The 13,459-nt window shown below is 37.8% G+C and overlaps 1 protein-coding gene across 1 annotated transcript in view; it reads left to right on the top strand.

The window, feature by feature from the left end:
* The first annotated feature begins 2,364 nt into the window (after positions 1 to 2,364).
* Positions 2,365 to 13,459, top strand: part of ESRRG (estrogen related receptor gamma) — a 273,255-nt gene continuing 262,160 nt past the window's right edge. The window contains exon 1 of the mRNA XM_054997021.1: positions 2,365 to 2,428. Coding sequence (XP_054852996.1) covers positions 2,373 to 2,428 — 56 coding nt within the window. The 5' untranslated portion in view covers positions 2,365 to 2,372. The remainder of the gene's footprint in view (positions 2,429 to 13,459) is intronic.

Below are 13,459 nucleotides of genomic sequence, written 5' to 3' on the forward strand. Positions count from 1 at the left end.
TCTGGAATGGTTGATGGGATGCCTCTCAGAGTGCTTTTAATTCACTGCTCAGAACCAAATTTACATCTTAATTAGAGTCCACATTTAGCAATACAGGCAGCATAATGCTACTGGTAATTAAGTTTTTACTACCTGCTTTTCTTCAGTGGTGAGAGCCTTAGTTGTGCTGTGTGGATTCTTGATCCTTGTACTTACATATATACTTGCATGTATGTTTTTCTGCCTGTATGAGAACCAGACTCAAACATTGTTCAGAGGATAAATAAATGACACACTGGAAGTTCAAGAAAACAAAGAAACACAAGCATGGCCACTGCACTTACATGTATTTGTCTTCTTTTCTGTCACCTTACTTTAGCAAAAGCCGGCAAATAGATTTGGAGACAGCTGCTGTATTCCCATTTGTGAATGGCATTAATGAATTCTAAGGGTGTGCACTGATCTGTTTTGATCTAAAAGATTATTCCATTTGCATCATGGAGAGCTTCTGTTAGGGAAAGAGAATGGCACAAGCAATGTAGCTGAAATATTTAAAATTTGAGGTTTTCCGCTGTTAAGGTTGTATCAGTCATTTCCTGACCATATGCAGGAAGTCTTTATGTTCAGCAGTTAAAGTGTTTTTTTCCTGAAAACACTTGTTATAGTGGGATATAGCATGCAAATATAGTAAGTTAACAAAGATTACTTTACAACAAAGTTGTGTTATATTTTTGCATAATTATTTTTTAAAACGTTAGTATAAATGTCTGAAATCTGGTATTTATTTACATTAAATAGGTTTGGTCAGTGAGAAAGGTCAGCAGTGTTGACATGCAGTAGCTAGTGGTGCAGAATTTGATCATTCTGTAGCCTGTATGCAAACAACAAAATACATTTTCAGCCACATTGACAATAACTTTCCTTGAGGTTGTTGGGTATGTATGCATGCTAGTTTAAATGCAGTTAAGGGGCAAACAGTTGAGCTGTAGCATTAACGTTTAGATCAATATACAGCCTGCTTCCCTGCCTGTTTGTTCAAAAGAGTGTCTGATGACTTCAATGGGACTTACACTCAAGTAAGTGTTTATAGTATTGCAGCCTCAGTATCACTGAAGGGGCATACTCCTACTGAGACTTTCCTGCTACCTTTAGAGTAAGTTTCCTTGAAATCAATGGGGCAAACATTAAAGCAAGAACAAAGTTAGAGAAGATATTGATCAACAGTATATTTTTCTTTAACTTTCAGGGAGAGACAAGTGAAAGTACACCCACAGTAACATCATGGATATATATGTACACATACATAAGTGCTCCTTGATTCTGCATTATTGCTGGCGGATGCATACACTACCTGTCCCCGCTCCCTCACTAGTTTTAAATATTTACAAAAGTCAGCATTTGAAAGATATAATTCATTTCCTTAACTTTAAAAGATATAAAGCAGAGGCTAGATGAATTACATTAAGAAAAAAAAGTTACCCGTCAATGAGTCACAAATATGTAATTTTGATTTCAACGGAGCTTAATGCTAACGAAGTATGTTTAAGATTGCTGCATACTTGCAGACTCCAAACCCAGTTTGCAATAAGCCCTGCCGAATGTAATGCAAATGTTTTCTGAATAAGGAAGTAGTAAGCTGATCCAATGCAGGTTTGCTCAGAACTACTCCGCTACAGTAAATGGGGGCTGATTTCAAAGTTAAGGGTTTGTTCGGACTGCTGTCCCAGACAGGCTGACTTGGCCCCACCGAACTCAGAGTGACTCTTGCTTCCGAGGAAACATACCTAGGGCAGTGCTGTAAGGTTCAAGCGTGAGCGCTGGACAAACGGGAAACACAACAGCCGACAGCGGAACAGAGACCGGCACAAACTTACACCTTAGGCCGGCATCATCTTCACCCCACAGAAAGTGAGGCTGCGCGCCTCCCCGCCCCCCACGCGCGCTTTGAGCCGCAGGAAGCGCGGGCCGCCTCCCGAGTTAAGCGAGCCGCTCGGGAGTTCGGAGCCCTGCTCTGGAGCCCCGTTTGAAGCGTTGCATCACTCAGATCGGCGCCCTCCGCTCGGTCCTTCCCCAGCCCCTCCGCCCTCCTCTACCTGCCGAGCGCCGCTCAATCTGTACAGCCTCTGTCCGCTCCGGCGCTGATTGGTTGCCGCCCTACCAATCCGGCTTCTGCCTGGGCCGGTGGGACTGCATATGTAAAGCCCTACTTCATATTTATAAGCTCCAATCGGGGCTTTTAAGTCCTTGATTAGGAGAGTGTGAGAGCTTTGGGTCCCAACTGGCTGCGCCTATAGGCTTGTCACCAGGAGAACGTCTGTGTTAATTGCACTGTGCTCTGTCAAGGAAACTTTGATTTATAGCTGGGGTGCACAAATAATGGTTGCCGAGCGCACATGGATTCGGTAGAACTTTGCCTTCCTGAGTCTTTTTCCTTGCACTACGAAGAAGAGTAGGTACCTTTCTTCTTTCCCCCCCCCACCCCCTTTCCTTTCCTTTCCTCCACTTAATGTTTTAATGGGGGCGGGGGCGAAGCCGGGTAATGCCTTCGGACTTCTGTTTGCATGACTGGGGGCTGTTTGTGTCCGCCTTGTCTCTTTTTGTGCTCTGCTTTATCTGCTAATTCAATAAGTGGAGAATTGTTCTCTTCCTACAATGTTACCTTTGAGACGGAGCGGTGTGACTGTCAGTAAAACAGCTGTGTGAGTGACAGTCACTTCTTATTCAGGTACTAAGAATAGACACTTGGCACAAATGCAGAGTGAATTGTTAAAATAGACCTTTCAGAAAGCACATTTTCTCCCCCCTCCCCCGGAAAGAGAGTTTGAGGAGAATATATTCTCAAACAGGATTTAGATTTGGACGTTTGCATCCCGATACATATTTGGATTTTTTCCTGAAATTTCTTACCATGCACAGTTAGCTGAAAGAACAGCCCAACTGTTTCATCCCACTTTAAGGGCAGTGCGCTGTAATTGTCTGTCGTAACGTTCCATTCATTTACTAGCAAATCAGTCTATTAAATGGGGACCGGGTTATTGCACTTTTTCAGCATGTCTGTCTGTCTGTCTGTCTGTCTGTCCTGCTGATTTAGAGGCACCCAGCCGTTTACAAATCTTTTCTTATTATTTGTTATTTATTTATCCCACACAGTAAAGTATTATTTTATAAAAATGCATCTGTACAGTACATTTAGTGTAAATGTCATATAGTTCAATGCATATTCTTTAAGAGCCTCTACAAGCGACCGGGTTGCGGGGGGGGGGGAATTGGGGGAGGGATCTACAAACAAATTAAGCTCTCTAGAACTTAAGCAGGTTGTAAACTTAATCTTGGACTGAGTAAGCATGCAATGTAGAAGCTGTCATTGATTCATCTTAAAGAGTCCTAAACAGACTGTACCGTGCTGTCACTGTACAAGGAAGTGACAGTGTATTGTGGGTATATGCCCACTAGCTGTCCTTAGTGTCTGCATGTTACAATGGCTATATGCAATTAAGTCTGATATAAAAAGTGCCAGGATGCTGAAAAACAATATAGGCAATAAAAAGCTTACCGATGGGAAATTGGTATCTGGTGTGTGAGGGCAGGGAGGGGATAAGTAGCTGCATTTCTAGTTCACCTGCAGAAGAAAGTAAATAAACAGTAGTAGCACACTCACTGAGAGAGAGTTTATAGAGCCGTACTCAGTAAGTTTATATACACTGTGGTCTAAACTCTCTTAATCTGTGAATAAGTGCAATTGTCAATGCTCCAAGTTGAAATGGGAGGCAGTCGTTGGTGGGGGACGTGGCAGGGGAGGGATTCTAAAGTTAGGAAGATGTTCTTTTTTTAAGGAGCTTTCTTGAATTTACCTTCTTAGAGCTAATTTGAATGATTAGTTTTGATAAGCCTCTTAAAGTAGATGCATTTAAATGAAATCAGGACATGTGCTTTTTTGGCTCCGGTGGAAGGTAGAAACTATTCCCCCTTCTCTCTCCCCCCCCCGCCACACAACACACCCACACACTTATCTCCCTCCCCCCTTACCTCTGCTAAAAGTCTTCCGGATGTGTGGTTGGATGGATCTGTGGTTCAGTGGACAGGCAGAACTATCTAATAGCCAGCAACACATCTCTCTCTGTGTCTCAATTAATAAACCACAGAGCCTTACATGCTATTAATATTGCTAGTAATTGTGTTTTTGTTTTTTTGACATTTGATGCACACAGAACTATGAAGGCAGTTATGGGATGAGATCAAAGTAACACATTATTAGATTTCTAGAGTTTCCACTTTATGCCAGTGTGTCAGGGGAGAGCATGAAACTAAAGATTGACAGGACATTTGGGGAACAACACACAGACCTCCACCTGACCATTACTAGGTACTCATTGATGTCTAGGTAGCTCATGTTAAAGAATGCAAAAACTTATAGCCAGCTGCAGCTCGTGCTTTTGCCTTTTCAGTGAAACTGTAATGCTAATAATTTCCAATACCAGTTAATAACCAAACAGATGCAATAAATATTTTTGCTTATTTAGGCATATGTGTCTCAATTTAATCATTCTAAATGAAACAGTGTGCTCATAATATGAAATCTCCTCCAACCTCTGATTAAAATGTAACATTGACTAAAGGATTATAGAGCGGACTTAATTTTACTGACTGTTTTAACAGTTGTCACAGCTGTTGGAAGAAGGGAAGGCAATTGAAACACTCCAAAAAAGAGAGGGTGGGGGCTAGATTAGTAAATTTAAACATGATCTCTGAATGCCGGCCATAGAACGGCAAATAGAATTGTGACTTCAGATACCTTCTGAGCGCTGTGTGTATTTCCTTTTGTGGCTCAGTCCACTTCAAGAATTTGAACCCTCAATCTCTTTCATGCTTTCCCTATTAAAATGCAACAGGGCTGAAATGAGAAAGAAATAATGTACACGTTATTTAACAACACTCCCACCCCCATGTTTTACTGTACATGAGAGAAATGTAAAGATGCCAAGAAACTTAAGATGGATGGCTGAAATTTCATTTATGAACATTTATGTAAGAAATTGGGAGAAAAAAGAAACTTGTGCTACATCTATTTCACAATATATAATTTCAATAACATTATTGTGTTTGAGAGCTGTTTTTTGGAATCTACTATTTCTTCATCTTTATTAATGTTCATTACATAGCTAGGGATCCTCATCTGTTTTCTATTCCCCCCCCTTTTTTTTCTTTAGATCATAGCTTTTATTTCCAATAAAATTTGATTTCCAAATATGTGCAGTATTTGAAGTGTGGGAGGGGTAGCTGACTGACTGGGGGGAAACAGACTCCTGGTCTGGCAAAGGTTAGTCTCTTTGGTGTGAAGTCTCCCTATATAATGGAAGTGATGGTTGTCCCATAAATATCTGTAGGTAAGTGTGTGCGTGTGTGCGCGCGCGTTTGTGATAGAGAACCATGCATGACAAAACTAAAGTGTGCTATCTCCCTAACCTAAATGCATACGATGTAAGCATGAAAAAACAGGAATTAATGGATTGTTTTTCATATTAATTCCTTGCATGTATACCCAAATGGGCCTTGTTATGCAATTTCCTGCCTCCCTCAGTATTTTCCCTGTTTGGATTTTTGTTGTTCATACACCTTTTCTGCAGGTTTTTAAAGCTGACAGACTGTGTAAAGATCGGATGCTGAAATGACTGGATGGTAGCTTTTTATTTGCAGGGCCTGACCCCTTTTTTAGTGATGGTTGCTCATTTTAATGTGTTTATGGTTCTGCTCTTTTATTTACTGAGCCTGGTTTGTTGCAGCAGTAATTAACCTGCATTATTAGCAAAGCCCTTGCGAATATCCATTAATTCTCTTGAATGGATGATCATTCCCCCCCCCCATTTTCGCTACCCTCTCCACTTGCTGTCCCATTTAAAGCTGCCTTAGCTTAAGATATTTCTGTATTTTAAAAGGTGTAGAATAAACTGACTTCTCTGAATTATAGTAACACAGTTATCAGTTTCTTTAAACAACAAGAATGTTAACTTTGAGTGGAGAAAGGTCTTATATTTTATCGTTCAAAAAAATTAAAATGTAATTAAGTTTCATCTTCTGTAGCTTTTTTATGACAGTTTAGGAGATGAATTCTATTATTTTTCATTGGGTTTGAAGTTACTTTGGGTATCACTTTGGGTATTTAAAGAAAGGAAAAGCATATTAAGCCCACAGGCAAAAAAATACTTCCGCTTGGACTGCTGAGGAAAGATAAGGACCACCTCATTAGCCAAGCCCCACTTTTGCAATTAATTTTAAAATACATGATGCTATACATCAAACACCAAAGGTAACTTGTCTGTGGTTATTTTTTTAAACAATTCTGGAAGCCTCTCCTTTAAAGCTGAGCCTAGCAGTGTATACAACATTACAGTGTAAAAATCTGATGTTTTATTCTAATTTTTAATAGCTGGCAAACTTCCTGGTATTGACTATTTCTGATGCACAGTGACCTTTTGGCTTTGGTCTCATTGCAAAAACAAATAGAAATGAACAACACCAGTATTTATTGGCACTCTTTAAACCCTTGCCCCTTTATACATATTCTGGTTAGCCTGCTGCAAGTCAGTAAGATGCCTGAGTACTGAACATAAGCAATAAGCAACTTGTGGTAAAATGAGCCAGCATACATCCCTCTGAAGTTTAAAGCAACTAGGTTGTTTGCTTATGCTTTAGTCTGTGCTTCAAAATACATATATGGGAGGGGGAGGTTAATAAAATGTTTATCTCTACCTAGTGCTTCTCTAGCCCTAGAAAGCTCTCATGAGGAAATCTGTGATTATGCTGGGCTGGTTTGGTTTTTATCTCTTTTACATCCACTGGCCTTGTATTAAATTGTCATTGTCTTAAAGCACATGAGAGGGAAATGAATTGCACTTCTCGACATGCTCTGACAGTGAAATATTTAGCTTCTCTGTCTCCAATCATACTCATGTGTATATGTTTGATAGTGCTGGAATGACAACCAGCAGTCTCTGGTAACCTGACATCCTCATTTTACATGTTCTCCATGGTTTTTTTGTGTTTGTTTCTGTGGCCCAGAGTGTGTGTGTGTGTGGGGGGGGAGTGTTGCCTTTTTAAAAAACTTGACATCTTGGTTGAGAATGATTGGAGTTTATTTACATTTACATAAAACAATTCTATGTTTTTTTTATTCCTGCCAATAGTGGCTACATATGTGTATGTACCTCATGCATGAACAATATATATTAAATGTATTGTAATCATTCATATAGCAGATAGAGTATTTGTCTGTAAACATTTTTCTTAACTTTTCGGTTGCCTTTATTCTGATAACCTTAAAGAAAGAAGATAAATAGCAATATAAATACCAGCTTTCATTGAATTTCTTTTACATTCACTCATGCATTTCTTTTGAATACATATTCCAGCTTGCTGTCATTTTCACGTCCATATACAGCAGAAGATACTATAATATAGTTGTATGGATTTCTGCATTCATCAGTTATAAGAGTTGTGATTTTTGTTTGCATTTTAAAATACAGTTTTATGACAGGATTAATTTAATACGAAGTATAATTCTCTAAGAATAACATTGCAAATCTATTTCATTGTAGACATAGGCTGTTAAACTCACAGAATGCGCATACCTTTGCTCTTCTGTTCTTAATATTTTGTGTTGAACTTGGACCTCCTTGGAATGTCAAATAAAAATTCTTCACAGAATTTCCTTCCAGGTCCTCAAAATTTTATAATAAGATAAAATAAATCAGGAAGCATAACATTTTTTAATTCTTTAAGGAATCGTGACATTTTTGCACAATAACTAACTATGACTGAAATCTAATCCTTTCATAAACGGCTAGAATTTAAAAAAATTCATAGATCTATCCCATTTATTTTAATGTGATGTGAATTATTAAGCTTAAGATAGCAATATTTGCTCATGTACATGTAGAATTTGTGCCATCAGTGTGAGTTTATTCCTTCATAGATGTGAAATGCTTATTCCTTTCAGTTAGTACTAGCAAATACGTTCATCTATTTTTTTTAAAAAAAAGTTATCTTCATTTCTTTCTGGAGATAAAATGTTTTACCTGCAATTTCATCCCCTCCCAAGACATTTGATTTTATCCCACCACTAATTGGTTTATATATAATTAATATGTATGTTATATAAGGTTTGGGGGTAGAGACATTAAAACTGCATTGAAAGCTATGGTTGTAAAATGAAAAAAAATAGCTATTCTGCTAAAAATGTACACTTGTTTCTACCACATTCTCCAGTTAGAAATATATGTGTGCACTTTCCCCCTCTGTTTCTGTGAGATCTGATGAAGTGAGCTCTAACTCCCCAAACCTTATATTATGTTTGATACTGGACTCTGGCTTAATTTCTCTGTGAGTGTAACTGTCATTGTACTGCACTGAATTGGTGTTCTGGGATTATATTTTATCAGCAGTTTTCCTCATCCTTCCAACAAATCAACCTGTATATTATTATTTTGTTGAATTCTGCATGTTTACTTATGCATATAGAAATATTTATTTATTTTATTTAAAATAGTTATATGCCACCTTTCCACACCAAGAATTGGGTCCTCAAGGTGGTGAACAATATAATATCAGTTCATTGCTCTGCATGCCAATATAGTCTGAGTTTTTAAAAAAAATATAATTGAAAATAAGGATATTGTCCTTAATAACTATAAAGCTAAGGAAGAGAACATGGAAATTAGCCTGTTAGGGCTCCTTCCATAAGAATGCATACATGGAAAGTAAATTTAGATCCAAAGATATTGCTGCATGAGTTAGAATGCACACTGCTTGTGTGCAGAGGGGAATCATTCCCCTCTCCCATTGTCTTCCATACCACCCCCAAAAGTCCCTTTGGGAGGTCCCTAAATTATCTGGAGCTGGTTTTTGGTGGGTTTAGGGGAAGGTTGCAATCTGGGGAAGAAGAAATCTGAAAAACCCACAGGTTAGTCTTCTCCCTGGGCAAGAGATGTTTGGATTCAAGCCATTGAAGTCTGATGGACCTGGCTTTAAAGTCCAAATGGAAGTAAATATTAAAATCCATGTAGGTCTCTCTCACCAATATTGGTTTGCAAGCTGACTGATTTCACTTATGCCTTTGTGTCTTTTCATGTTGTTTTACATGAGACAAAAGTGCACATCTCCTTTTCATCACTTTGATTGGAACTACATACCATATGTAATATGTTTTGGCAGCACTTACCTAGCCAAAGAAAACAAATTAATATTAGCCATGCTGAGGGGCATCAGAAGTATCACAGATGTGTCGATTTAGCTTTGCTGTGTCACAGACCCTTTCCTTAAACAACTGGTCAAGCTGTCGCAAGATGTTGCGTGGGCTACAAAGAGATTTTAATAAGTGTGATCAGAGACTGATGGCTGTGGCTAGTTAGAAGAGAACACGTTGCCAGTGTACTGATGCTGGTTTTCAGTCTCTGTAACAAAATGTAAACAGAACCATCCAGAAACTCAACATCTGAAATTCAAACTCTACCTCCTTAAAGCATAAAGATGTACAGACACTAGCAAATATAATGGAGAAAAGCCACATGAAATTAATTTGATAATACCCAGCATTCCTGCCCATATAAAGAGGGAAGTAGATTAAAACATAGGGTGGGAGGAAGAATATATCTTGTTATATGCTCTTTGCTTTTATTCCTAGATTGTTATTCCCTTCTTCCCTCATAGTTGGATACAAATACGGTTGGTTTTGGGGAGGACTCAACTCTTCCCGCTTCTTTTAAATATTTTCCTTGCATTTTTGTATATTACAATAGCTAATACAGCATGGTTGTCAAGCGTTTTCAAAGTGCTATTTAAAATAACACTATGTTTATAGAGAAGGTGTCAGAAAGCAAAGATTGACCTTTACATATGTGCACAGGATTGTCTCTTTTTCTTGTTTCTAAAATGTTTCTATGCTTCATAATGTCTTGGTGTTTGTTGTAGGTTTTATTTTGAACCAGAAGTGAGACTTTCTGTTTCTTTCTCAAATATTCCCTGGTGATGAAAGTTGAAAAGGGTATTATATCCAAAATACGCCAGAGGAATTCATTTTTGCAAGCTTGGTCCATCTTGGTTAGTGACCCAACGTGTACATAATTTGCTTTGTTTACATAAAATTAAGCAAAGTCTGCAAAAAAATAAAACATTAAGTAGATTACTGTTTACTCAAATGCAAGACTAGGTCCCCCACCCCCAAATATTTCATCAAAAAAGAGGGGCGTTCATCTTACATTTACATACAAGTTACAGTTGTGTTCAGTAATTGTATGTGTATAACATTTGGGGAGGTCATCTATCTTACACTTGGGGTTGTCTTCTTTTTGAGTAAATACAGTATATTTGAAAAAAACTGTGCAAGGTAATTCTAATTGATTCTGAGATGTAGCAAATATCAATGTTCAAATAAATGTAATGAATGAAAATGAACACTGGGCAGATTTCGTGTTTCAAGAAAATCTTTCCTGGCATAACATTTAATGAAATATAGCTTCTATTAAAAATTGTTCTGTCAGTGTAAAGAACCCTCATAACAGCCGTCTACTTAGTGTGATAATCAAATGTTCTGACATGGCACAAAACTCCATTTTTTTAAAAAAAACCTAGGGGTTCCCAGAAGCAGTAGCATTGGACATTAGAACTACCAGTAACTAAAGAAAAGCTACCAGACCCAATCATTCTTGTATTAGAGGTTGGTTGTCTACAGCAGGTGCTGGTAGTCTCTACAGTGGGAGTTCAGTCATATTAGCAAGAGCTGAACATCCACGGCTATGGTTTACATTAGTATGAGTGACACCTGTCCCATCAATCATGAGGACCATGGCTTCACAGATGGAGAAGCAACAATCGGCTAAATTACACAGCAGAGCACACTTGGCTTAATTCATCTCATTGTTTTCCTACAAATCTAGAGGATGGCTCGTTCTGTTCCTAGTGTGGAGGCTGAATCGCAAGATGGGCTCAGGTGGTCACACATGCCTGCCCTTTTTCATTCTCTAAGAGGTATTCAGCAAAACAAGTCAGTGGGGGAAGGAGAGAGTGCATTCACACACAAAAATATCTGTAAGGCAATGATTGTGTAATTAATTGTAAAATTTAACATGCCTTTTAAGAGATTTTAACTCCCCACATTGTAAGTAGTTGCTTTCAAAAATTATTAATCACCGATCAAAAAGATTACTTTAAGGAAGTTTGGAAAGCCAAGGGAGTAATGAAAAGTGACATGTTGAGAGAGATGTGTAAACTCCTAGAAAGCTCTTGTACCATGAAGTTATTGGGATGTCAATTTTTGTGAATTTTTTTGCATCAGAAATGTTCTCAGTTTTGTCCTGTTGTTACCTTTCTGCCACCCATGTTCCATTTTGTATGTCAAGGTTTTGTTTTTATAGTGGTCTCCTACTGGTTGTAGTTACATGCTGCTGGCATTTTTGTGTCACTAATATTGAGCAGCAAACCTGTGGCATGTTGAAATCAGTCAGCAGTTCTTCGAAGATACAGTTTATGTTTGATTGTGTGTAAATACAGTTAGTTAGTTGGATTTATCTGATAGCCTGGCAGAAAGAGAGAGAAGCTGGACAAACTGTTTTCAGTAAATGTGCTGTTCATACACCTGATAAGATTGAGAGTGCTTTCGACTGCTGATATGCTTTGAATAAGAAAAGAATAATCACTTCCACTGGCACCAGCTTATCAGGAGCGGAGCAAAATGCCAACACTTTTACATTAGCAAAAGTAAATGTTTTAGACATGTCATGCCTTTTTTCCATTTAAATTGAATAGCAGGGTGCTTGTGAGTATGCAGTAATGAAGGGGAGGACTTGTTACCTTGACTAAAGTGCAGGTGAATTCGTTGAGAAAGGAGCCCTTGGCAACAAATACAGCTCTTTTGATAAGTGGACTACATCTATTTCAAGTGCTCTTTGGAAGTTTTCAGCATTTTTATTTTCCATTCTGTTAAATGCACGTGCTAACCTTAAAAAGGGAGCATTTACTTCACACTTCGACAGATTTACTATGTTTTTAAATTATTATTTGAGACCTGAAATTCAATTGTTACCACTATCATTTAAAACTAAAACTCCTGAATGTTTGGCAAATCCCCTGACCCTATATTGCCATTTTTTTGGCTGTTTGTTTCTGTTTTAACACTATATTTCTATTGTAATTTAAACTTTATACACAATAAAAGATAAGCATACAGACAACTTGTTAAGATGGAGAAAACACTTCAGCATGCCATATTTAAAAAGTCTAGCTGCACAAGCCTAGAGAAGGCCAACAGGCATCAGTTTAAGTGGAGCAACAGATCCCAGAGTTAAATTCTTTCTACAAAATTAATTTTAAAAACCAACTAACGTTGGAGGAAAACAAACAAGGTGAAATTTAGGTATTTTGTGTTTGTTCCAACAACATAGTCTAATGCTATATTTCTCTTCATGGATGCAATTAATTTTAATGTATTCCAGCTGATAAATGGCTTTGCAAGCAACAAATAGATTGATTTGGGATTTTTATTGATTTATTCTAGTGTGATCACGGTTATCCACTTCTGTCGATGCTGTTTGATTAATCAAGGCACCCTTGTTTTGTACCTTTAACGGAGACGGGAACTTTAAGAGCAAAATGTTGACAGCTAATAAACCGCTTCAGCTGTTCTAGTTTCAATAGGCTTTTTGTATGGGGAAATATATATTTCATTGGCAAGTTTATTTTCACAAACTGAGACCTTCATTTAATGTAAGGTCTTCAGTTTTAAGGTTTATCAAATTTTAGCTAAAAACAACTGGTTCCATTTGGGTGCAAAATAATTTAAGTACTTACTTGAGGCAAACTTCATGCTTTAGAGCGTTTGCTCAGAGGTTCCACTCTTCTGTGAAGATGTCAACTGTAAATATAAAAATGCATCACTGAAAATGTAATGGTTTAAAGATTCAAACTGAAATAAAATTCTCTGCCTGGGGAAAACACTGCAATCAAAATAAAGTAGTCTCAAGTTATCCTGAAGCAAGTGTACTTGGAAGCAGTGCTTGAAGACATCAGGGGCACATGGCTATTTTCTTTCATAGCTTGAGAATCAACAATATTGTACTGATGCACAAATAACATGATCAGTAAGTTACTACATGGCAACATAGGTAAAATTTGTACCGATGCAATCTTGTCTATTGTATCATAATATGATTTGGCTGTTTTGAAATACTGAACTTTTGGAGTTTTTGAAAAGCCTTTTCTTTTAGTTCTTTGATTTTTCCTTACAATAGGAAGTTGCAAACGGTGGTGATGAATTCAGGACTAAATTCTAAACAGCAATCTCAGTAGATACAGGAAAGATTTTCAGGTGTGTATTGGGTCCATTAGTGCCTTCTGAAATCATGATGATTTTATTTTTCATCTCTTGGCAGATTGCAATCTGCTAGTAGAATTTGAATAAGTTGGCGCTTTCAGTTGGCTATAGATAAGGCCA

This window comes from Eublepharis macularius, chromosome 1 (assembly GCF_028583425.1).
Source record: "Eublepharis macularius isolate TG4126 chromosome 1, MPM_Emac_v1.0, whole genome shotgun sequence".
Classification (NCBI taxonomy): Eukaryota; Metazoa; Chordata; class Lepidosauria; order Squamata; family Eublepharidae; genus Eublepharis; species Eublepharis macularius.